This window comes from Achroia grisella, unplaced genomic scaffold (assembly GCF_030625045.1).
Source record: "Achroia grisella isolate CSIRO2021 unplaced genomic scaffold, CSIRO_AGI_Agris_v1 utg1174, whole genome shotgun sequence".
NCBI lineage: Eukaryota > Metazoa > Arthropoda > Insecta > Lepidoptera > Pyralidae > Achroia > Achroia grisella.
The window spans coordinates 3,034,210-3,061,755 of record NW_026712590.1 but is presented as its reverse complement, the minus strand read 5'-3'; the positions used below and the strand labels follow the sequence as shown (position 1 = coordinate 3,061,755).

The 27,546-nt window shown below is 33.3% G+C and overlaps 3 protein-coding genes across 5 annotated transcripts in view; 2 read left to right on the top strand and 1 right to left on the bottom strand.

Annotated features, from left to right (window-relative positions):
• LOC131852073 (uncharacterized) overlaps window positions 1-27,546 on the bottom strand; it is a 69,747-nt gene that overhangs the window by 25,325 nt on the left and 16,876 nt on the right. The window contains exons 1-3 of one of the 3 annotated variants that reach the window (XM_059202696.1): window positions 5,475-5,553; window positions 2,565-2,665; window positions 498-586 (exon numbers count right to left, since the gene is read on the bottom strand). In XM_059202696.1, the coding sequence (XP_059058679.1) occupies window positions 498-586; window positions 2,565-2,635 (160 nt within the window). In that variant the 5' untranslated portion in view covers window positions 2,636-2,665; window positions 5,475-5,553. Of the gene's footprint in view, window positions 1-497; window positions 587-2,564; window positions 2,666-5,474; window positions 5,554-27,546 lie in introns of those variants that run through there. The other 2 variants (XM_059202711.1, XM_059202702.1) reach the window with 2 other exon arrangements.
• LOC131852111 (uncharacterized) lies at window positions 9,696-11,976 on the top strand. The gene is made up of 2 exons (XM_059202747.1): window positions 9,696-10,013; window positions 11,224-11,976. The coding sequence occupies exons 1-2, from the start codon at window positions 9,812-9,814 to the stop codon at window positions 11,757-11,759; spliced, it is 738 nt and encodes a 245-aa protein (XP_059058730.1). The 5' UTR covers window positions 9,696-9,811; the 3' UTR covers window positions 11,760-11,976.
• On the top strand, window positions 13,825-17,845 carry LOC131852100 (uncharacterized). Its single transcript, XM_059202735.1, has 3 exons — window positions 13,825-14,049; window positions 15,499-15,888; window positions 16,779-17,845. The coding sequence occupies exons 1-3, from the start codon at window positions 13,887-13,889 to the stop codon at window positions 17,264-17,266; spliced, it is 1,041 nt and encodes a 346-aa protein (XP_059058718.1). The 5' UTR covers window positions 13,825-13,886; the 3' UTR covers window positions 17,267-17,845.

The following is a 27,546-nucleotide window of genomic DNA, read 5'->3' as shown; positions in this document are numbered from 1 at the left end:
CTTAATGAAATTTGACGTGAAGATAGATTGTACTTAAAAGCACCTGAATGGAATGAGGGCGAATGTTTGTGCACACGAAATTGCGAACTACAACAAGTTCTATGCAAATAATGATTTAGATTGCGCTGTGAAATATATCATTGACTAATCATTTATTTTTATTGACATAACCTTAGAGAAAATTAATTATTAACTTACCTACATTCTATTTTGTAATAATTCGGTATGTTACCTGTGTTTGCATTACCAGATTCTGGGGGACTGTTGATGAGTACCCCACTCAGCAACAGTCGGCGTCGTAGTGAACGCAACACTTGACATGCCTACATTTCGCTGTATATATTTGAATCCAACATGGCAGGGGTCAGCCCCAAATTAATTAAATGAATTTAAGAGACGATATCGAATTTGATAGTCTAGATTACTACTAGTCTAGTACTAGATTCGAACTGAGGTCTTTTGGATCTAAGTCAGCGTTGTAACCTCTTGTCTCTCACCTCTTTCCACTTCAGCATTTATATTAATGGTGCGTAGACGGAGCTCCTCGTTTTCGTAGAGCATGCCACGGGATGACTTGCGGTCCAACCTGATATACACACATGATATATTTTAAATGCATGCAAATCTAAATGCAGAAATCAGACTACTTAAATACATTATTTTTGTAAATATACTTATACATAATATACATATAAAACAGCCAGACCAATACAAACAATTATACTTAAGATATTAGTTATTTGAGAGAAATAAAGGTGATTATTATTATTTTTTTTTTGTCCAAAAATTCTCATCTCCCCTCTTAAGGAGAGGAGATGGCAACATACCCCCGGCAGAAGCACAGTCGGCCGGAGTTCAGGGCCCCAAGGAGAGAAACCGGCGTACAATGCGGGCAGAATCTAACAGCACCGCTTTCTGCATCTTTCCCGGGAGTGAGCCGCCCCGGAATCCCAACCGTCTGAGATGTTGTTCCAGACTGGTTGGGATAAGACCGTTCACCGACATAACGATTGGAATGATTTCGGTGGACATCACCCCCCACATTTCGGTCACCTCGTGAGCCAGGTCGAGATACTTTCTCTTTTTCTCAGTTTCGGCTTTCACGAGGTTCTCGTCGTGCGGTATGGTGATGTCCACCAAAAACACCCTCGAAAGTGCCCGATCCATCACCACGATATCAGGTTTGTTCGCAAGAACGGTCCTGTCCGTGATGATGGATCGGTCCCAGTAGAGCTTGACGCTGTCGCTTTCGAGGACCGGCTGGGGCTCGTACTTATATATGATTATTATTATTATTATTATTATTATTGTCGTTGTTGTCTCATTAACTCAATTTTGCTGGCAGATATATAAAATGGTAGCCTTTTGAAGGGTGATGTAGAGTATTTTTTGTATATTTAGTTGTTTCAGACTATGACGTAGGTGATAAGGTATAATACCTGTGAAAGAGAGTATTATTGGTATTATATAAACATTTTCCTGTTTTCATATTATTATTATTATTATTTTTATTGTTAAGAATATAAATATTTGGGCCGCGTGAGGATTCGAGCCTGCGACTGTCGGAAGTGAGGCAGTGTGCTAAACCGCTGGACTACCGAGACCATCAAAATTAAGACTTGAAATTAATCCAGCAGGTAACTGCATTTATTACAAAAATATTGTTATAATAAAAAGTTACATACTTTGTAACAATTAATTTGAATTTAAATCTAACAAACCCCCAGTTTGTACTATTACGCTAAAGAAATTGCGAGTATTGCCAACCTTTAGGACTGCATTGCTGGTAACAAAATCTGAATTTCTTTTTGTATATTGTATTGTATATTGCCAAAGATTTCAAAAAGTAACAAAATAGCGCAACTTTAGTATGGTTCATGTGGTATATCCAATAGATTAAAAGACAATTTAAAACGATTTAGAATTGGTGAGATTTAATAAGTAAAAAATAAATCAAATTGTGAGCCCATAATTATTGAAGAATAAATTCAATAACTAACAATAACTATTTGTGCAATATACAATTTTTATGTAGAATTGTTACTGCGCAGGTCGCGTGATTTAAAATGATACCCAAGTTGTTTCTCTATGACTGTCTATAGATACTTTTAAGCTCTTTCCATTAATTTTATGCATATATGTTTAAGTGTATATTTATGTTTATAGATGTAGATATAATAACATATATGAGTTATATCTTGCCAAACATTTGCTCTGAAGTTTGGATAGTCACTTATAATAATAAAATGAACCTATCTTAGTTAAATAAATATAAAAATATTAACAAATTCTCTTACAAATATCAGCGTCTCGTCACCAATAAAGAGAAGAGATACTTAGTAACTGTACCTATAATTTTAAGAATCGGTTGAAACAAAATTGCATTTAGGTACTTGAATAGAGCGATATAGGTCGCCCTAACCACTTGGGGTCTGCCCTACATCATCTATAGGGCGGACCAACGGAGTCGCGGTAGAATGCTATGGCAACCTCGAATTCTGCTCGTAGGTACACCGTGTGGTGATTTGAAGATTGTTCCTATACATGGTAAAAACGGTACTTACTTGCGGTTGGGTTTGACGTTGACATCTTTCCTGCGTGTGCGCAGCATACTGGCTCCTGTCATGCCCGACATTGTGTTCCAATCCCAGGCGTCGATTACCGCCTGAAAACAACATAATAATGAAATCATACTTGTATTGATGATACTGATTGATAGATTGACAGTACATTTTCTTGAAAAACAATTTGTGCCTTTTGTACAAAAATTATTACAGTCCGAGGAATCGAACCCGCGACCATGTGAAGTAGAACGATGTACCACCGAGGCCGTCAATCTGTGTGTATTTATCATTTTATAAAATAGGAAATAAGCATGTATTATTTTTATTCGATAGTGTACATTATTCTATAAAATAAAAAAATATATAACATAAAAAAATAGATTTAAAGTAATTTTAAAAAATAGTTAAAAATAGCAAACTCAAATGACCAATATAAAATATCCGCCAATAAGCGCGCTTGGTCTGGCTTTATAAAAAAAAAATACCACTGTGGTATTTGTTTTTGTTTTTTAACTGTGATTGAAGAAATATTGAACTTGCAATTTTACAGAATTTTTATTGTCAACTAATATCAGCCATGATGGAATAACCTAGCTATATAAAACAAGAAAAAAGCAATGGAAACCTTAGCAATGTTCTTTTTTTCTCTTTAGTTTATGTCGTTTTATGTATCAAAATTAATCCAGAAATGCGTGCGAGGTAAAGAATGCATTATATGCAATAATTATGCAGCTACTGAATCTAGTCCTAGTATACATAATTGAGTAACTTTAGACGCATACTCTAATGTTGTTGGCTGCAGCTGGTCTTCACAGCACCAAACGATAGGGGGCGAGTGCAGAATGGCACTCCAAACCCGCGGAAGGACTTATCAAGTGGCTGAAGGCCAACTCTCTCTTGACGGATACGACTTCAGTCTGAGGGCATCGCTAGGGGTTCGAATCTCGGCACAGGCCGTCGTAATTTCGATCCCCGTTTGAATTGGATGGGGTATCGATGGAAGGGCATGAAGAACATCACAGTGTTATGTACTGTATCTATCGTCAAAATTAAATATCATAGTAGTCTGCATATATATGTACCTATATATTTACGTCTTCTCGGGATTATATAAAACTAGAGTACTGGAAGTGAAATCTATAATTTTATTACTTATCATAGTTAGAAGAAAGATATTATACATGAAGAAATAATAATATATTATTTTGTTTCATGGCTGTATTATGTGGGTATATTAGACATACCGTCCATAAATATTTTTGAAAACAGTTAATTATTGTTTTTCATATTTATTGTATATATTTTTTTATATTAATGGGTTTGCGCTTGGTCTTACCTCATCTGACGGGAAATGATGGCGAGATCTAAGATGTAGCGCGCTTACCCAGAAGCTTATAGTATTATCTTACTGTTATACGTTTAAAAAGACTTCTTGTCTGTGTAACGCTAATGCACATCTATTTGTATTGATTTTATAAAGAAGATAGAATAAAAAATCATAACTATTATATAGATAATTAAAATGCCTAATTAGGTTAAATTTATATTTTGAACTGTCTGAACAATTACTGCAGGCGGGCGCCTGCAGTAATTGTTGCTGTAAATTTTTTGTAGATTAAGAGTAAATGTTACATTACAATGTAGCTTAGTAGAAAAATAGATAGATATAGATGTAAGAGTTTATTAAATCGGTTTCATTTGTTTTATGTCTTTACAATAGGAAGAAACTGACGTCGCACGTAAAATAAATCCCAATGGTAAGTGGTAACTGTCGCCTATATATAGGAACAGCATTACAGCATTACGTCAGCTCTGCCACTGCGAAGTACCAAGATGTCATATTCTTTACCCTGTAATTTCACTGCCATATCTCACCCTTTAACCGAAACATGAATAACAAAGATAGCCGCAGTCCCAATGGTAAATGGTAATCGGCTATTGGGGGGAAAGTGGATTGGTAGTAAAGTGTATTGAAGATCTTATTGCTAGCAATGTACCACGTCAGGTTGACATCCATGCGATTCCCTCTGGAACCCATCGTGATAAATTCCTGGTGAATTTATCACGATGTGCTAACTGACCTGACCTCAAGTTCATATTATCATCCTCCTCTGGTACCCCGCCAGCGTAAACCGTTAGCGCAGGCGGGTGCACCATATCATTATCATATACAAAAAAAAATGTCGCCTACGTATAGGAACAACGGACATTACGTCATCATGTAACGCCTGTGTTACCACTGATGCTTTGCCATTCAGGAGTACCAATACGTCATATTGGTTATCCTATAATTTCACTGCCATAGCTCACCCTTTCACCGAAACAGGAATAACAAAGCTAACTTGGCGGCTGAAATATGTTATGTAAGATAATGTTATGTTATGTATTATTCGAACTTATCCATTACACGCAAAAATGATATCTTCCCACCTTACACTATTACACACACACACAGATATACAATACGGGAGTTACAAAGTCTAAAACACTTCGCACAGTTAGGGGCCATCAACAAGTTACGTCACGAGTAAACCGGGGCGGGCCCTGGGAGGGGTCCTAGCTTTTATGACATAACATTTCAATATCAGTATTCTAATACGCCTATTTAAATAATCTATTACAATAATCAACCGTAACTTAGAATTGCTGACATTGAAGTGACGTAACCATGGACGGTCCCTTAACAATAAACTGCGTTACGTAATAAAATACATATTTCAAATCCACCGTAACAGATTTAAATATAAAGTCGACTTTCCAATATATATAACTTTTGAGATACTGCATTTTATTATTGAGCACGCGATTTATATAACAGGACAATTCTAGCAACGTCAATATAAGTAGAAAAACGTAAAGGTAGGAAAGAGACAAAGGATTCTAACTGCTCGGGTATTATCTTGGACTTACCTGATGTGGGATCAGCGATAGACTAGCGTGTTTGCACCTAATTACCTAATTTGATTACGTTGATCTAGTCAGCGGAGCGCAGAACTGTACTGAAGCGGTGTCCGACTGTTGCCTCGCCTGACTCATGCGCGGTGAGCGCTGACTTGACGAAAATTGTACATGCAGTTAGCAATATGTTGGGAATTTAAATAGGTGCATATTTATTATTTATTATTAATTCACAACCTCGGTGGTATAGTGGTTTAACGTGCGTCCCGGGTTTGATTCTCACATGACACAAACAAATGTATTTTCCAGTCTTTCAAGAGGTTTAATGTATTTTGCAGTGCGTTATTGTAATGGAGAATATTTTATTAATATTATCTTTTTCTTAGAAATTTAATTTTTACAACTTAAACATTTATGTATTTGTGTACTAAATATTTACTCGTTTAATTATAACTTTTCAGAACCTATTTTAATTGGAGAACTGATTTGTCCCTTTGTTTTTTTATTCAAAGACAGAGAGAAAACGTTATTGTCAAGGAATAAAATGATTTTATTGTATATAGGAGGTTTTAGATTTCATGAATAAATTACTTATCGTGAACTGAACTGAAAGGGTAATCCTTTCAGTTCATGTCATCAGTATTATTGATTTGTTAAAATTTAAAGTTTGATTAATTTTGTTATTATATAAGTCAATACAAATATTACGCCGACCCCAAATAAATGGTATAAGGAAGAAGCAGATGATGAGAATTAAGTACAAAATGATCACTGATTGGCCAATCAGTATTTTTATTACCACTTACCACGAGGTAGACCGTCGTCTATTGAGACGACGGCCTACCTCGTGGTAAGTGGTAACCGTAGCCTATACATTAAAAGAGCGCTAGCGCTAACAGACATGAACGTCATCACGTAACAGTGGTAGTTACCATCATGTGTTACCATTCGGGATAAATAACAATAATTTATACTTTTAATCAACTGTCGAAAGTAAAGAAGTGAGTCTAAGACTTTGACTCACCGCGTAGTCTAATCGATTTTATGAATTAGTAATTTTAGGATAGTAAAAAAATAACAGCCAATTCTATAGTAAAAATTTTATACAAATACATTTATCTAGCTGAATGTACTTAATCAATATGTTTCAGGTTCTGTCCTGTTATGTAAGCTATATTTTCAGAGTAGACGACCGGTGTTACGTTTATATAACCTGTTGGGTTACGTAAACCTAACAGAGTACGAAATTAACCTTTTGTTCATTAAACATTCAAACTACTAAATTTAGCTATTCAACAAGTTTCTCATTTTTTAATCGACTTTAGAATATAGGAGAAGAGGTTTTGTTTTCGACTCTATTTTTTTGTATGTTTTACGTCAGATATTTTTGCTAACTTAACCGATTTTATATAAATAAAAAAATGATTAAAAACACGTGCTTCTTTTGTGGTATCTTACAAATTTAGTCAAGTTATGACCAGTATTTGAGTTATCCTTAGTAAAGCAACTAAAGTCGAGTAAAGAATTTGAACACGACTATAAAAATGTTCATTCTTGAGACTAAACTAAGATTTTACTAGTCAAAGACTTAAGTTTATTGATGGCAATAATAATCATTGGTACAATATTGGTAAAATAAAATTAAAAACTATACAATTTATACAATGTTTTGGATGTTTTTTTAGGCTGGGCACCTTAAACATACACCCGGGTCACAAGCCCCGGGATCTGCTCGGAGTTTCTCTCTCTACTGTACGATAGACCCGGCACCCGCACGGTGAATCTATGGTTTGCTAAGAAGTTTGTCTCTCTCTGCCATAAAAACTATTTATTTGTATTTATATTAACAAGATATATGGAAGGGATGTCAGTCTGGAATAGTAAACGGTTGAAAAAACTATAAGAATTTCTCAATTTCAAGCAGTGGTACCGAAGTTTTTTCCTCATAACAAAAAACTGCTCCCGACTCAAACGATGAGATCGTATTTATAATATTATCTTATCTGTGGTAGTAGTGTAGATGGAAAAACCATTTTATATAATTATTTTCGATTCGTCTATGCTTTGTGACAAGTATTTTTTTACATTTTGTCATAACTTATTTATACCTACATACTTTGCTTAAACTTATTTATACGGCTTAATAGCTAAAAATCTAGATTTTAATTCTGTATTTATTGGAATAAATACACAGTTTAAATCTTTAGTTAGGTATTCCATAGTTCCCATTGCTATATCTATACATATTATAAATCAAAGTTCCACGCCACGTCTGTACGTCGCAATTATCTAAAAATCTCCTGAACAGATTTTCATGCGGTTGAAGAGACTAATTTCTGAGGAACGCGTGTTTGTTAAGGTTTCGGGTAAATTCGTTGAAATACCTGTGTGGCCAATTTTGGTCGCTAGTCCAGTATAAAGATATGATATGAAATATAAGATATATGACGCAGACGAAGTTACCAGATACAGTCTTTTATAATTTCCAAAATAAATAGAATCGCTCCTGGCAAGGCATATACCTTAAAATATATTGTATACATTGGTGACGCTTTTTTATCTCTATAAAAATATAGATTAACTTCAAGAAGAAGTAATGGTGTTTTTATAACTTTACAGTAATTCTTCTGTCTGTGGAAAGTCTGTCTTTCTTCTTTCTTTCTTACAAAGAACTGTTCTGTGATCGTAAATATAAAATACCACCTGTTACGCGTTACTTCGTCTGAGTTTATTTCAGATAAAGATAGCATATGTCCATCCTCGTGATATAACATGTCTTTCATTAAGATTCTTTCAGTTGTAAAAAGGTAACAAACTGAGAGCATCCGTCACATTTATTACTAGCTGACCTGGCAAACATTGTTATGCCATATAAATGAAAATCACTATAAAAAATACGGGTGATTTTTTAATGCCACATTATAAAAATTTAAATTAAAAATGTTATCCAAAAATATAAAAAAATGTTAGCCGTGGAAAACTCTTAACACTTATATTTGAAATAGGTAGTACGCGATTTTCAAACCTACTGCTATTTAGTAGGTTTGAGAATCGCCTACCGCTTACAAAATTTCATAAAAATCTTTTTTTATGAAATTTTATATGCGTTTTGAAGGAGTATGGTAACTAACAATGTGACACGATAATTTTATACATAAGATTATGAATTTAGTGAAGCGTGTGGTTAACATAAGAATAAGCAGACGAATAGAGAGAACTGCCACACACATTATTGCAAATATAAAAATAAGTACAGTGTTACCAACATACTGTAATTGCTAATTGTGATATAAGTATTGCATCACATTCAGCAAATCATTCGGAGTGCGTCATTATCGACCTAGTGTCACCCTCTCGTTGCGCCGTGCGGTGCTGTGTTGCCACCATGTGCTTTTACCACTAAATCTGTTGCATTTGTGCTCATTCTTGCGCAAAATTTGTTTCTGGTGACTGTAGGTTTTAATACATTTGGGATAGAAAATAATGATTCCAAATGAAATGTACGACACATGTATTAATATACCTATAAACACCTAGTACCTAATAACAAACATAATAAAGGAAATAAAGATGGAATTGTTTTGACAAAAACTTATTATTAAATAAATAATAATTATTTATTTAAATATAAAAATTTAAATAAATAATTATTATTTATTTAATAATAAGTTTTTGTATTCACATTATTCTTAGCAACAAATATATAGTGTCATATCCAGTTACATTTGGAGTACGTACGTTTAAATTAATATTAAATTTATAAATTTAATAAATATTAGTAATGAATATTTATCATCCTGATTTCCTATAATAAGTCAGAGGTAGGTAACTAAAATTATGGGAGACCAATTAAGAGTCAGGTTATGAAAATAATAATATAATTTTAATTATCAAATAACAAATAATAAAATAAGAATTTACGCGAAATAAAAGCTGGTCTTTTACAATTAATAATTTAAGAAAATGTCCAGAGTCGACGAAGACCAGGCAGGCGCTCTCGTCATGGCTCAAGAACTTAAGTCAGTGGTTCTGGATTAGCACCAGATCCCTATTCAGAACAGCGGTGGACAAAGTTAAGATCTCCAAGATGATCGCCAACCTCTAGTAGGAGACGGAAGAAGTAGAAAATATGAATGTTGTTTATACAAAATTGCAATACAGTGGTTGATTTATTAATATAGGTTCTGAAAATTGGGTTTAAGAGAAAGTGGGTTCGCTTAAATTGTGCTGGCAACACCTGCGCGATGCAAGCAATATTTAGTTATGTTTCGGCCACGTTGCTGTACAGTATCGAAACGTAATGTGCAAATACGAAGCACTTGTGTTATTCAATAAAACACCATATCAATATGGAGCCAGAGTTTAATTCAATAGACCCGGAACCAAGGAACGGTGGTATTTTTACTTTTACAAAAGGTGAAGAAATTATAGACTTCGTTCGTGAAGTGAAAAAAAGGCCGTGTTTATATGATAATACACTGAAAGAGTATTCAAATGCGGCATATACAAAGCCGGCTTGGAGGGAAATAGCTTCAAAGTTGAATACCACAGGTGAAGTATAGAAATTGAAAAAACATTCTTTAGTCACTTATTGCACGCATTTTATACTGGCAGAAAGAGGTTTGAACCGGAAAAAACTGGATAGAAAATTATTTTCTATGGGTTATGAAATTGTCCTCCAAATGAGGATGAGATGACATCGTGCTAGTCAGGTCTTTCAAAGAGGATTAGGACTTCAAATCGACTGTAGATTATGTGTTAGTCGCAAGATGTCTGCAGTAATTTTATAGTTTAAATTCAATGGTAGTTTGAGAGAGCAATTCCCAATCAATTTTACGAAAGATGACAATGTGACAGCAATACATTACTTCAGTTCACGGATGGTCACGGGATGAATTCTCGTAGCATGCAATCTATGTATCTACAAAAAGAGACGATTTCGGTAGCCCAGCGGATTAACATGCCGTCTTTCAATGGTCACGTGTATGATTCATCGCACGGTACAAACATTTTGTATTCATGATAATGATTGTTTTTACTAGTCTGGGTGTTTTCTATGTATATTTTTTTAATGAATGATAATGGAATGGTGCCTCCGCCTGCGCTGATGGTTTACACCGGCGAGGCGACTACTAGTGGAGCATAAGGTTAGGTCAGGGTTAGCTCATCGTGGCAAATTCATCAGGAATTTATCACGATAGCTCCCAGGGGAAACCGCTACATGATACATTGCTATGAGGCCATGAGACCATATTACCACAGATAACATAATCTATGCATATAAATAAAATTATAGTGTCTGTTTGTAATATTGAAATAACCGTTTTTTACTACAAGCATATGAATATAAATTCGGTACACCACCTTTTACAATTTTTGTCTGTCTGTCTATCTGTTTGTTCCGCCAGTGCTAATCTCTGAAATGGCTGGATCGATTTTGATGGGACTTTTTTTGGCAAGTAGCTGATGTAATCAGGAGTTACTTAGGCTACTTTTATTTTGGAAAAATAAAGTTTAATTCCATGCAGACGAAGTCGTGGGAACAGCTAGTATTACATAACATTACAATCCTCTGTATCCTCTCTGCATATTGTAGGTGTAGTAAGCTCTGCTTAGCTTGGGACTAGATGGCGCTGTGTGAATTGTCCTGGGTTATTATTATTATTATATTTAATTCATATTTTATACGTTACAACGGTGTCCTGATCTTATGGCATGTTCATAAGTCCATTTCTAAATAACAAATATATCTTATTTACAGCAACCGATTGCAAAGAGAAATGGAGGAAAATCCGCGTCGCGTTCATGAGATCTGTCAAACAGTTTCAGAGCAACAACCCACCAAATCGACCATACTGGTTGGCTGACCATTTGCAATTCCTTATACCATTCATGCATATGTACATGAAATCGGGAGATAAATCGAAAAATACGAAGCGCAGATCTGATTTGATAGACATGGAGACTATAGTGATCAAACAAGAGGATGATAGTGATTTGGAAGCTGTGGATGATGGTATAGAAGATAGAGTTGATTATGTTAAAGATAAAACCGGAAATGGTGAAGTTAGTGGTGGTGTTGTAGATATTTTTAATTCATCAGAGTGTAATATGACCGCACCTCATAGAGGATTTAAAAGGCATCATGAGTTTGGAGAATACAGTGCTAGGAAAATGTTCCTTTTAAGTTTACTACCAGAGATAGAATCGTTTAATCAGCAAGAAATGAGGTTATTTAGAAGACATATAGTTAATGTAGTAGACAATATTTTAACTAGACGAGACGACAATAGTTGATAAGTTATCAACTATTAAGTAATTTATTTAAATTAAAACTGTTTCAAACTTTATAGTACATAGTTGTTTATAATTGTACACATTATAGTTAGCCCCGGTAGTCTAGCTATTTAGCACACCGCCATATTTCCGACTTTCCTGGGTTCGATTCTTCGAACAATACAAGTATTTGTAATCATGAGTATGATTGTTTATGTTTGGGTGTATTCTATGTAATACACCACTTTACTTTAAGAAATAATTAATTAGGTACTTATATCGGCTGTGTTTGTGGTACTTATACCCATAACACAAACTCTTAGCTTGGGACTAGATGTGCTGTGTGAATTATCCTGGGTTATATACCGATTACACTGTTGTATTTCATTGTTGTAAGCTTTATATTCCACTTGTTTTCAATCAAGAAATTCATAGTCTATTTTTAATCTGTGTCCCGTATTATGTAGGGTCTACTAGTAAGTAAAATTGTAAAATTGACCCCGTTTATCAATCAATATAATGTGTATACTAAATTAAATTAGATGTAAAGATTAGTCATAATAGTAACAAAAAATAGTTGCAATATGAAATAAATACGTGTTGAATTAAAAATGTGATGCCAAATACTTAATGTTTCATTAATCTTATATATAAAATTCTCGTGTCACAATGTTTATCATACTCCTCTGAAACGACTTGACCGATTTTTATGGAACTTTATATGCATATTAGTACGTCTGGAAATCGGCTACTATCTAAATAGATAAGAAAAATTTCATACTAGTGTTAAAATAAGTAAAGTTTGTGTGTTTGGATGTTCGAGATAATCTCCAGTACTATTGATCTGATTTTGAAAATTATTTTAGTGTTGAATTGCCCATTAATTGACGAACACCATGCTGTGACTTTATAGTTAAAGACATTATGGAGTTATAGATCTAGTGGAGTATCAATGAAAAATGTTGCACAATCAGGAGTAATGCCACATTACTATAATAGCTAGACGAAGGGACCAACGACGAGATGTAGTCGGTGGCCTAGCGGTTAGCAATACTGGCTTACTTTCCATCAGTTGCGGGTCCTTTTCCATTGCTATGCTAACTTGGTTGATATGTTTTTCTATATATATTATGTACGTATGTATTTTGTAAAAAAAAAATACGAAAATTAAATCACCATACAATTATATTATTATTAATTAATTTTAATGCAGATAATACGAATAAGTATTATTATTATGAAATGTTTACAACAAATTCTGATACAATAGAGAAAAAATCTTCTTACTGAAATGTCTTAAAATATACCTAATGAATGAAAGGAGAATCTGATTTTTTTATAAGTTTATGCTATATAATCCAAATATAAAGTAATTAATAATACAATTTATACTACGTTTGCATTTAAAATAACTGATCCGCGTTTTCGATTCTCAATTTTGATAATTGACGACACGACCCGACGGTGAAATCGCTTCAAATAGAACTAGGTGGTCTAAAGTAGACCTACTAACATTTTGACTTTGTGATAAGAGTATTTAATATTGAAATTCATTCACGAACACTTCGAGACCATTAGTTATAATAAAGTAGCAGTTTTCTTTCATCTAAGCTTACAGTTCTAACATTAAAGATGTACGTAGTCTCACAAGATATTTGTTTATCTGTTCCCGCGTGGGTTCATAATAACAAGGCCGGGAAAATTAATGTTGACTGACATTTAGTTGAATCGCTGCCGCCGCGACCATTGTTGCAACCCAATCCAAACCACATACAACAACACCCCATCAATCATAACAATATCCGAATTTACATGCAATCCAATGCTGCATTTGTATCTGAAACGAATAATTCCACAGTACCACCAAAGCAATGAATACTGCATATCAAAACGCACCGTGAGAGTAGGTCGTATGGTGCGAGCAACAAACGCGGGATAATTCGTCGAGGCGTGTCGCCAGGCTGACAGGGGAGCGGGGCGATGAGCGAAGAGGATGGCGATACGACGCAGCGGGAGCGGGAGCGAGTGAAACAGCGGACGCATGGTAGGGACGCGGGCGGACGACCGCTCGCTCGCTCAGTTTAGACCCGCGCGTCGCTCTTATTGCCCGTCGTCGCTGTCCGCTCCCGCTAGCGCATCCGCTCCGCGATGAAATCTAAAGTAAAAGGCATGAGGGCCAAAAACATGGACAAGCTGATAGCAGCTGTACAGGCTAGGGAGTGTTTGTGGGATAAAAGCTATAGAGGACATAGGAATCGGTTTAAATTGGAGCGTTATTGGAACGAAGTGGCGACCGAAGTGGGCACATCGAGTGAGTGAAATCGTAAGAGTGAACGTCAGCACGCGTCCGCACCGCGGCCATGTCTCTTAGCCGCTTGGCTATGTTTTGTATTTATGTTAGTAGCTTGGCGCAGATTTCTGCGCTTGTACTTAGAATTGCGATTATATTAAGACAAGTAGAGTGGATACGTTTGACGTTTGTTCGCGACGATTATTTCTTAAATATAAATGATTTTAATGCTGATTGCTCTAATTATATTATGGACTTTTAAGTATGTATTTTCTTATACTTATGTCTTCCTTCTTATAATAATAATGTATCTTCTAATATTAAAAATGAAAAATCAATGTACAATAATATTCAAAATGGAGATTTAATATACATATACTAAATGTCCATTTTAAAAAATCGGCTGTCACAATTGTCTGCAGGTTAATAAATACGGGATCAATTTGAAAATCTATATGGTCTGGTCTTAATTTCAAATAACCGGCTTTTCACTAAATGCGAATGAAATAGGTATACGGTAAATATCGTATTTAAATAAAAAACTACTGTAAATACATAAAAAACTATATTAAAACATGTTTGTCTGTCTGACTGTTTTTTCTTGTTAATCTGTTTGACCATATTTGACCAGACTTTCACACGCAGATAGCTAATGTTATATTATAAACATTTTAATAAACTATACTCATCCGTACGTATTCACGGATAACAACTAGTAATAAATATATATGTTTACAAGTGGGATAACAAAAAAAAAAACACGTAAACTTTGTATACAGTTATTTCGCCACAAGATTATAGCTGCTTGTTGTGGGTAGCTAAAACAAAATATTTTTTTTGGTATTAAAGTAATCTAAAATGATAAATTCGAAAGAGTGTCGTCTGTATGTTTGTTACCTTTTCCCGACTAAGAGGTTAGACGGATATAAACTGTCTTTTATATCAAAAAATCAGACATACTCTTTAGTAATAATTACTTTTAATTTAATAAGCAACTAACACAAGAAAGTTGTAAATAAAACTATGGGTACTATGAATACTAGTTATTAGTCGCATATTCGTCTTCTTAAGAAGTTACGTCCATTCTCGTGATACAAGCTTGTCTTAATATCAAAGGTAATTAAGATCCGTTCAGCCATTTCTTTGTGAGAGACTAACAAATACACATACAGACAGAGACATTATCACATTTATAATATTGGTATGAATAGAGAGTATGGATTAAGTCATTAGTAACCATAAACCGAATTTAATATTTAATTGTATAGAAAATATTACATTTAAAGTCAAAGTCAGATAGAAATTTTCGGTCTCTTGTGCATATTTTTTGTTCCCACCGTCTACTATAAGAGAAGCACTGGCAAGAAACATTTTTTTATCTTTATTATTTTTTAGGGCGAGTAGTCTTACTTGCATTTTATCATCATTATGAATTAGTTAATAAACTGAAATTACACGTCCCATTTCCAGGTCTCAATTGTAGAAAAAGATGGAAGAATCTAAAAGACCAATGTCGGAAAGAGATGAAAAAGAACTCCAACGAGTCCGAATGGCCGCACTTCCAGAAGTTAAAGTTCATCCACCACCAGTTCTTGGCTGAAGACGAAGATGGAGAGGACGATACAGCAGACGAAGTTTTCAATTCTCTGGACGAATCTATAAAGAGGCCAAAACTCGGGTACACGATGAGAAAGAAGTTGCTAATGAATAAAAGAAGAACTATAGACGTTGATATGCACAAGTTGATAGATTTAGTTCAAGCGAGGGATATAATATGGAACAGACAGCTAAAGGGTCATCACAATTGGTACAAATTGGATGAAAGTTGGAAGGAGATCGCTTTGGAATTGGGTGTAACTCGTAAGTATCAATCTATTGAGACTTATTATATTTAGTACACAGGTTGTAGAAAATTGAAAAGATATCATCATATTATTAATTATTAGAGTGGTTATCAAGTATGTATACAATATAAGAAATATTTACGTTGCAAGACATAAACTGGTGGATCGACTAAAAAAATCTTTATATAATTGATTTGTCCAACAAGCTGAATATATAGGAATAGCACTACGGGTATCACGTTATCATGGCCATTTCATTCCACTTACATGCTAATTTCACTGCCTTATCAGTACTTCAACGAAACCACAGCTTTAGGGCAAATTGGTGGTGTTGAAATATCACCTATTTTTATATTTGAGGTGCACGTACAGACGTGTTTTTAGGAAGGTAAGGGTGACTAAAATACAACATTATTTACAGTAACTCAGTAAATGTACTTTTTAATCATTGTAAGTAATTTCTGTCAAAGTGATATATTTAATAAAACAAATCAAGAATAAACCAAATATAGACAAGTATGATACGATGCAAGATAAATGACGTAAGATTTTATCACAAAGTTTAATATTCTGTTATCTAACATATATGTAACAGTAATGGTGGTACCATTACGCAACAATGGTAGGACTTGATCAAAAAAATAAACAAAATTGTTAAACTCCGTTAGGAATTTGCCAAAATATACACTACTTTAATTTTTGTTGTCAATAATTTTATTTATTGTATTTTTGGTTAAATGTAACAGGACATCTTCGTGGATTATAAACCTTATTATATTAAAATTAGGTTGAATTATTTCCTGATGGAGACCATGTACTTTATATATTATAATTTCTGTTTATTTCCTTTTTAACAAACTTATCTATTATGTATCTTATAATGATCTTTCATGTATCTTGTTACAGGCGACGAAGCCAGATTGAAATGGAAGTACCTAAGAGATCAAGCTAGAAAAGAAATCAGAAAACAAGGCTCCGAATGGGAATATTTACCAAAACTACAGTTCCTAACAAATCAGTTCAATGATTACGAAGGCACCGAACTTCAAGACCCAGATCTAGACCAGGACGATCACTTTAGTCAGGACTTTGAGCCTGACCAGAGTAGCAGTTACTACAATATTGAGCCTGTAGCTAACGATGTTAGTGTGAAAGAGGATGAATTTGACGAGTTCGATACAAAACCTATTATAATGGAGACGGATTTTTATGATGATGATGACGAAGCTCCGAAATCAACTGGTAACGGTGAACCTAGTGAGCCAACTAAAGATGAAGATATTGGATTTTTCAATAGCCTTTTGCCGCATGTAAAGAAATTAGGCCCAGCAAAGAAATTAATGCTAAGAATGAAGATTCAAGAATTAGTATATAATACTGTATACAGTGACTAGTGTCGTATTTTATTTGATGACTTTACTGAAGTTTTGGTAGGTTGCTTGGAGTAAGTGAGATTCTGGGAGTAATTTTAGTTCGAAGAAATGTAGTTTTGTAAATAAGCTCAAATCTGGATGTATTTATTACGTTATGTACCCAGATGTATGATTTTTTTTAGAAAATAGGCGTCTTTGACTTCTATCACCTTGTTATACGCTTTCTTGGTATATCTCTTTCATATAGTACATACATACATAATAAACATAGAGAACACCAAGACCGATACCAACAATCATGAATACAAAATGTTTACACAGTGCGAGTAATCAGTAACAGGATAAAGAAAATTAAAGGAAGTAAAGCGGTGTGCAAACCGCTAGACCATCAAGGCTATCATAAAATAATATAATAGAAAATTTAATTAATTTAGATGTACAAAAGTTTCATGCAGTGCGAACACAAAGTCTTCCATCTTTTGTACTTTTTTGAAACAAGAAAACTCTTCAATCAATTAAATATCAGAATCATTATTTATAAAGTACTTGTGGCGAATCTACTATCATCGTACGGCAACAACATTGCCTAGTTACGATGGGTCAAGAAGCTTGTCATTTGATACCGATTCGCCTCTTGTAAATATACTTCTTATGTATCTATTGTAAATACTATGTACATATCCACTACTGGACTTATTACTTCACCTCCTCCTTTCCTGCTGCAGCTACAGAGTACACATAATCATAAATAATAGCAGCCCCAACGTAGCCGCTAAATACTCATATATGTAGAGAACTAAAATATTAGTACATATAATATCTTGCATTAAAAACAAAGTACGAATTTCAATCAACGACATTTATGAATTTCATTCAATAATAAAACTGACTGAATATAGGTTATCTACGAGTATATAACAATAATTACTTACAATGTTATTAATACACAGATAATCGCAATATACATTGATAAATATTACGTTAAACTATTATAATTGTATTGTTGTATAGGTATGTCATTGTTTACAATAAATTGACACAAGGTCCTACTATCAATGTTGATTCATTCATTCATATAATTCAGTTATCTACAATTGCCTACACTCTATTGAGAAATATATTAAACTGAATTGAAGCGTAAATGTCAAATTAATAAAATATTGTAACAATTCGAATTGATAATAGAAAAGAATAAAATGTAATATCACCTGAATAACACAATGTATCTGATTCAATATAATTGCGATTATTATTCTATTGAATGTATTGAATATTGAATCCTTTAGCATAATGTAAATCGTTTTGTGTTAATTAATGAGGTACAAACAAAATATAAGTTTGTTATAAGTTTATATTTGTACATTTTGCAATATTGTGTTTTAGTAGTTATGAATAGAATAGAATAGAATAGAATAGAAATAGAATAGAAATAGAAATAGAAATAGAAATATAAATGTTATGGGGTACCTGCCTGTGTTAACGGCATACACTGATGGTACTTGAGGATTATACGATGACCATGAAGTTAGGTCAGTTGGCCCATTGTGGTAAATTTACTAAGAATAAAACAAAATGGTACATTGTAAGCAATCGTTATTAATAAAAATCCCCATCAGCATTTACGGTTAAAAAAATAAAACATGTGTGTGTTTATTTACATTTTTATTTTATAAAATAATTTAAATATTTTTCAGTATTGCTTAAGTTGTCCAAGATGTAAAATATCATAGTAATGATTGATTAATAAGAATAAGACTAAGAAGATAGTTAAGAAAATTATTTATCTAAGAGAATTTTCGTTCTCCATGATACTATACATAAGTAATATTTATTTATGTTATAAAAAAAACATAACAAAGACTGCATAATAAATATTTAAAATGATTTGTTTGTTTGCGATACATACTTTATGTATTACCATAGACAAATTATAATACATAAATAAGTTAATGATATTTATATAATAAACTTACCATAAGTTTATTTGCTAAAAAATATAATAAGGTTACCTAGTGAAGTATTTAAAATTTAGTAAAATGTAAGTTGAATTATGCGAGTTAAGCCTATATATTGGAGATTATTCTAGAATTACTCATGCTTTGATGCGGACTTTTTATGAGGTACTTGTTTGTAGTATAGTAGATAGTTTCTCCCCTTCGTGTGCTGTAAGCTGTATATGTATATTGTGCTATATATGTACTGCGACATAATCTCAATTTTAAGTCTTAAGTATATTATTTAAATGTTCTAAATCAAGAGAACGACATATTTACATTGTTGTTTTATTTTCATCATTACAAACCTATAATTGGTGTCCACGACTTTCTTAATCCCCTAGGTTCGAACCCCTAGTGGTACCCTCAGATTAATCTCCGTCACTAACTCCGTCGAGCAGGAGTTTGCCTTCAGCCGCTCCATAAGTCCTTCCGCGTATATGTTGAAGCTTATGTTTTTTGTATGAATGATGAGGCACTCACACACAACAATGGGTGCACCGTAACATATTGTGCATCCGCCTGTTTTAACCGCGTGGAGGTCAACCTGACATGGTACATTGCTAGCAATGGAATTATTAGTAACAATCCCTTCTCCCCTAGGTCAGGTCAGTTAGGGTATGTAATATTGTGGTTAGGGTTAGGGGAGGCGGTTGTTAATAATGAGGAATAGTGGATTGCTATTGGTAAATGTAGGTACCACGTCAGATCGGTTTTTCCGCGGTTCTCCTTAGAAACTATCCTGACTTTATTTTCCTTTTGTCAGCCTTCAGAGGTTCCTAGCATTAAGCGAGTATACTATTTTATTATCATTATTGATAAACTTTATATATACAAAACTGCGTATAGCGCCATCTTGGACGGAGGTGATAGAACATTGCGACTTTTACCAATTTGAGTCAGCCTATCACTCTCGGTCGCCGCATACATAAAAAATAACTGTTACTTGATCATAAATATGTAATACTAGCTGTTCCCGCGACTTCGTCCGCGTGGAAAAACTTTATTTTTCTAAAATAAAAGATTTTTTATGAAATAAAAGTAGCCTAAGTTACTTCTGATAGCCGGAACAAACAGATCGATAGACAGATAGACAAAAATTGTAAAAAATGTTATTTTGGTCTATGTACCGTATTTATATGTTTTATGTATCTAGTAGAAAACAGTTATTTCAATATTACAAACAGACACGCCAATTTTATTTATTTGTATAGATTATGTATAAATTACATCAATAACTGATTAAGAACTAAAAATGTATTCAATTACATAAATATAATATTTCGGTGGAGGAATGGAATCAGTAATCATTCAGAAGTACACCTGATGAGCCAGACATAATTGTGGACAACCATATTTTAACGAGTACCTAAAAGAGGCACTATATAAATGATTAAAAAAATGTATTCTAACAGTAAATGATTGCATCCGTACAAAGCCGAGGCAGGTCGCTATTATAGTAAGTACTCGTAATAACATAATTTGTTTAAAATTTACTCTCAAAACAATGTGCACCCAATAATGACCTAAATACAGATGTTTTTAGCTTATTACATCATTATTGCCTGTTTTGACTTGATCCGTAAGCGTTATGTTATTGTTTACAGCGTTCGTTCCCAATATACTGATTCTGAAAACTCCAGTACGTATTTGTTTTCAGCTCGAGCCACTCTCATTAATATTATTTAATCATGGCTTTTTTTATTAAGGGGTTTGGGCTCTTGCCAGGTTCAGGCTTGTAGCACTGCGATCTACATAGATCTATCGTGCTCGCCCTTTTTCAAAGTTTGCTACTAAGACAGGGACAAGAATTGAAGGATATTCTTAGGAGCGATAGTTTTATATCCTTAGGATAGAGTGTATGCTTTCCGTAGGAGATATTTCGTTTAGCTATATATTTGAATCACTGAGCTACAACCCCATATATCATGGGTTTTGTAGTGCAATAAATTTATCTCTCCTAAAACTCCTTCCCGTACTTCCTCTTTCTACACTAAATCCTTCTCTGTGTACGTCTGTCCCGTCAAAATCGGTCCAGCCATTTCAGAGATTAGCCGGAACAAACAGACAGACAAAAATTGAGAACATGTTATTTTGGTGTATGTACTGTATTTGTATACATATGCATGTAGTAAAAAACGGTTATTTCAATATTACAAACAGACACTCTAATTTTATTTATTATTATTATGTATAGATGTCGCCGTTTGGCTTATAATATATAATATATATGCAGACGTCTGCATCTATGCTACTCACTGCTGGATAATTGTCATATTGTGTTAATTATTTATGTATTTAAAAAGAAATTAAAAATTATCTATGTATTTATATCAGTTGTTTAGTACCCATAACACAAGCTCTGCTTGAGACTAAGTGGCGCTGCCTAAGGCGTTAGGTATTGTTATTTACAAGTGTATGCAACATCTTTGCTACATCACATTATATTACTTTTAAAAATGGAACACAGAAGTCTCGAATTTTAAATATGTCATTCTTAACTGAATCATTGGAGGGAAAATACAAATCCTTTATAATAGTACAAAATATTCATTAGGACATTAAAACAAAAGCATAGTACAAACAGGCGCTGTGTAAATTATCCTGAAATATTATTATTATAAAGACCCTCTCTAAGAATTATACCATACTTAAGATAATATTACATAATTATACTAACTATAACAGCGTGCAGTGGAAACACCACGACATTTGAACGTTAATAAGACTTCATAACAGAACTCCAGAACTATTTTAGATTTCTACAATACATCTGCAGGGAATAGGTATATCAATTGTTACCAAACCATTTGTACATACAAACACAACCCATGGTCAACGGGAAACATACGTGGGCGCCGGTGGCTAATGTTTGGTTCAGGAAGTTTATACTTGGATTTTGATTATTGGATGTAACAACAGCAGAGAGGTAATTCGTGGAGATTGGTAAGGGATCTGAATTTGCTGATTTCTAATCCTAATAGGATTGCTTCTTACATAGCATAACAAAATTACAACGAAAGAGAAGGACTTGATTTTCTTTGAAAAAAAATTAAGAAACTTATATAACATGAATGTAACCCGGCCGAAAAAAGATGGATGGATCGATGCAGACCCCAAAAAATGCGATAAATGCAAGGCAATGATGATGATGAAAATATTATGAAACTTTTCCACTTTAGTATCTCTTGTTTTCGAAGCTAGCTATAGTTCAATATTTTCTTTCAATATATTTAAATGGCAAACAAGCTGATGACCGTCTCATGGTAAGTAGCAACCGTCGCCAAAAAACAAGAATAGGACCACGGCCATCTCGTTATCATTCCGATGACACACATGTGACGACATATCACGCCTGCCCTGTTCACACTTATGCATTACCATTCAGAAGGACTAAGATGTCATAACATCTTAGTCCTTCTGAGACAGATAAGAGACATATTTCTTATTCTGTAATTTCACTCCCTAATCTTACCTTACAATTAAAACAAGGTTCACAAAGCAAATTATTATACTGGCTTTTAAGAAAATTAATACTATTTAGTAATGTGGATTCATAACCACAATCCTAGCAATGTAGTCAAATGGACATTCACACGGTTCCTCTGGAAGCCATCATGTTAAACTTGGCACAATAGGTTAACTGACATGACATCATCATCCTCCACTGGTCTCCCCTCAGGGAATACCATTAGCGCAGGCGGGTGAAGCATTCTATTATCATCTATCATAAAAATACTGTCTATAAAGGCTACCGAGGGGTAGGTATGTAATAAGAATAAAATACATTTACTATGTCATCGAAAAATAATCAGTCTATCTATAAATATGATTTAAAAAGAGTGGTAAAATATAACAGTCAGGTATTAAACTTTATACTCTCGTTTATGTAGGTTTTGTAATACAACTCTAAAAGTTCACTTTTCTATTTTCACATCCATCAATTTCTCATAAAGTAATATGATTCGTTTTCTTTTAAATTACCATTAGTTACTTGATTTTTATGTTAGTTTACAAAAGTACTCGGGCAGTGAATTAAAACGTCAATATATAAGATTTTACAATTGTTGTAGCAATATACCCATATCATATACATCGCTTTTCTGGTCAGCTTTCCGCAATGAATATTTGTGGTCTCACACTTGCTAAACAAAAGTGGAATTAAACAAAATAATATAAATCCACTGCAATATAATTAACTTTCGCAAAGTAACACCTTGTTATATATCATATAACTTTTTCGCTTATAAACCGCCTGACAACAAATAGTTTTGCTTACCATAAAAATAATCCTGGACAATTCACTCATTGTTATCTAGTTCCAATCTAAAAAGAGCTCGTTGTGACTCAAGTTAGTTAAACCATTTTTGTGATACAAAGGCACTGAATAACATTCTAACAATCATTGTTTTGAGTTCTGTTACGTTAATAAGGTCGACAATAATAGATTATCTCATAGATATCTTGATTACTAAAGTAAAATTTTTATTACACGTAGAAAAATAGATTTTTTATGTATGATAATTGAATGGTGCTCCCGCTTGCGCTAACGTTATAGGCTGGCGGGGCGCCAGTGGAGGATGATAGGATGAATATGAGGTCAGGTCAGTTAGCCCATCATGGAAAATTCATCAGGAATTTATGACGATGATGTCCAGGGGGAACTGCGTGGAGGACAATCTGACATGGAATCATTAGTCCACATAACCAACAATGCTCTTCTCCCCAGAAAAATTGATTTAGATGGTTATTAACTTTTGAAAACTAAAGTCACTAAAACAAAGAATATCATCGTAAACATTAAAGTATACAATACAAGTAAATTTTTGTAGCAGTTGATTAATATAACATCCCTATTCTATGATAAGAATGTAGAGTCTCCTGCGCTCCCCTTCATTGTCCCGAGTACGTCCATGTATAGCGTTTACTTGCTATTTGAATCCTGTATCAATTGCTTTAGTTGTTCCTCTGAGGGTGATAACAATATCAACAAGTTAAATCAATCGGTGGGCACTCGATATGTTTCGCAAATCGAATCGAATAGAATGAATTCGCGGGTTTTCATTTAATCGATGAATCTTGATATCTTTATTTCTAGTTCGTTCACCTTACATGTAATATATCATGTGATTATATAAACGTGCAGACATGACAAACGTTTAAAATGTTACATATACCACAGATTGTACCTTCTATAGCTTTGACTCGTAGCTGTTTCACTGTATGTTTCTAACTTTCGGTGTTACGGTGACTGTCAAATATAATTAAAATTCCTTAGAAAATTTTACCTTCAGGATGTCCCTAACTGTCTAAGCTAAAAATATACAATATCCTTGTTCTATAGAACAAGAAAATATATTAAAAAAATAAATGAGAATTCTTAGCGTTAACTTTCACTATGAGTATGTAATATTATCTTATCTGTGTTATGAGTAAGATTTTTACTAGGGTTGTTACTATATTAGAGGGTAGGTATATATTTTTGACAAATATACCCAATATTTAATCAAATCATTTACTCCAAGTTCAATTTTCTTTCTTTCATAAAAATCGTAAATTTTTGACCATTTATAAATGTATAGAAGAATTTGGAGAATCCCTTCATATATTCAGGGTGTTTGTAGTGTTCCAGCTTCTTGGCATATCAGCAACTCTGCTTTCACAAAATCAGAATTTTATATCTCACATAACAAACTATTTATAGGTATTTGTAAATATACATTTAAACTATTTTTATTTATTTGCTTTTTCATTTCCATTGTTGTTACAACTTGTTTTTTTCTAGTTGTAGACGTATACGTTATAATACGTTATAATAAAAATGGAAATTAACTGAAGATTAGGCTGTATGAATATTGTACCTTTGCCTTCCTACTTGTGGATAAAATATACTAGTTCTTTTCATAATTCTAAATCAAAAACTCATTTATTGAAGCAGGACATTTTAGTTACATATGCAACTCAAGTTTTTTGTATTCATTATTTTTCCATACTGGTCATCTGTCTATTTATAATAGAGAAGAACTGGCAAGAAATTTAACTGAATTATTTTCTACTATTACTGCTCGGCGTATCTGTACATGTTTACTCTATAACTGCACTTTCAACAACAATTTAGTGTTATCATACTTCTGAACCTCGAAAGCTGGACACGGTTCCCATTTGTATGTTTATTTATCGCTTACATATGATGTATATTTTACGCTTTATTGGGGGTAGTGACTTTTACATCATATTGGCTGCATTTCAAACGAGCTTGGGTTAAGTAATATGTAACATCTTTACAACTGGTTAAAGTGATGGATGAAGATGGGATTTGCTTGAAGTATGTAATTACTACTGACAAACACAGACTTAGGACTTATTTCCGGAGAGATAGACTATTTTTCTTTTATGGCCTTCGTTCAGAAAATAAATAAGTACATAAAGCAATCAAAACTAAATATATATGTTTATGAATTTGTAACCGAACGAAAATAGTACTGTAATATATGGTATTAATATATGGTATAATATATTAATATATGGTAATAATAATATATAGGTTTTTGTTTCAGTCATGATGACTGAAACAAAAACCTATTCAGAAATGTATAACTATATAAAATACAGTTGAATCTTATAGTTAAACAGTATAAAAAGTAAAAAAATCTGGAATTCTTATCATTTTTTAATTCGTTTGCAAAATTTGAAACAAATGTGTCTTATACAACTGGAAAGACAAAAGCTAACGATCCACGTGATGGTAAGTGGTAACAGTCTAAATACATGAACAGCATCACAATACACCGTCAAGAATCCCTTATACGTTGCCATTTCGAAGGACTAAGGTATCATACCTTAGCACCCTCTCTTTCAATGCCTTTTTTTTCAACTGAAACACACAAGTTACAAAGACAGTTTACTAAGTTTCTGCCGGAGTCGTGGTCGAGTGCAAACGCGACCACGTAATTCCAGAAATGACGTTCGTAGGTATACCATGTGGTTGTTTAGTAGGTAAGAATCCCACACACCCCCTCGTCACTCTTCTGAAGAGGGTTACCCCTTTAAGACCGTTTTGATGATTATTCGACACGATAAAAAAGTTTACTAAGTGCTTATCGGCCTAAAAAGGTGAGAAACAGATACCCTTCTTAAATTCAGTAAAAGCTACATGAAACTAGAGACAATTGTGTGTTGCCGAGTGAAATAAACACGTAAAAGACGCGACCTTGCTCACCGTATGATGCTTATAACTCAGTTTTGTTTACTAAACACCGTGTCTCCGGCGAATTACGGGACATTATAATTTTAAAAAAATCTATTCATTCGTTTCTTCATCATTTCAACTTGATATTGCAGTGAGTATATTTGTGACTGAAATGATTTTGTGACAATATATATTTATACGAAGATATCCTGTAGAAAGCCTGTATGTTCACGATAATCTCAAAAACTTTAGAACAGATTTTCAATATATATATTAGCAGAGTGCCTAATTTCTGATTAACATTTTAGTATATAATGTAATGTTCTACTACCTACCAAGTACCAAGCCGCTTTCGTTAGTTAAATATAAAGAAGCAAGATTTTTTTTATTTGTAATAGATGATGAATTTAAAAAATCTTTCACCTGTAGAAATCTATACGTGAACGATTTTTTAGCAAGCAATAGATATTTTATAAAAAAAATAGTGATTGCCCACAATAACACTTCTGTAAAGTTTAGTGAGTAGAATATATAGTTACAGACAGATAAAATGTAACGTGTTTTTATCCTAAAACTATGAATGGTTATTGTGATTACTAGTCTTTGATCAGTAATATCGGCCTCTGTAGTCTGTAGTGTAAAATGACTATAAGATAATTCGTATTCTGATTCCTACAGGACAGGCCCAGCCTAGTGTAGGAATCAATGCTATTGTGATTGTATTGAAACAATTTGGTAAATAAATAAATAATAATTATTATTATTAAATGATAAATATAATTAAAAAGTGCAACACTGAAAAAAGTGGAATATTTTTTCATACGGGTTAAATACGGCTGAATCCGTCCTCATTTTAGAATCTATATTTAAAAGTGATTCATGAGAATTATTATTCAAAATATCATGAATCACTTCTAAATATATATATGTCTGTTTTTTAAATCATTGGCTGTGGGATATTAGCTGACTGCCCACCTGATATAACGTCTGTTGGTTTTAAACATGAACACCACTATATTTACAATTATACTGTGTCAAAATATACTGTGTTAACTTGGGTATGTACTTACGCAATAATAAGTAAGAGGCATAAACTCTCAAACATAAATAAAAGCTGT

Excerpts from the sequence above, each read along its gene's own strand:
- LOC131852111 (XM_059202747.1), top strand. The coding sequence starts at position 9,812 with ATGGAGCCAGAGTTTAATTCAATAGACCCGGAACCAAGGAACGGTGGT. Across the intron at positions 10,014-11,223 it reads TTCAAAGTTGAATACCACAG|CAACCGATTGCAAAGAGAAA; the intron begins GTGAAGTATAGA and ends TCTTATTTACAG.
- LOC131852100 (XM_059202735.1), top strand. The coding sequence starts at position 13,887 with ATGAAATCTAAAGTAAAAGGCATGAGGGCCAAAAACATGGACAAGCTG. Across the intron at positions 14,050-15,498 it reads GACCGAAGTGGGCACATCGA|GTCTCAATTGTAGAAAAAGA; the intron begins GTGAGTGAAATC and ends TCCCATTTCCAG. Across the intron at positions 15,889-16,778 it reads TTTGGAATTGGGTGTAACTC|GCGACGAAGCCAGATTGAAA; the intron begins GTAAGTATCAAT and ends ATCTTGTTACAG.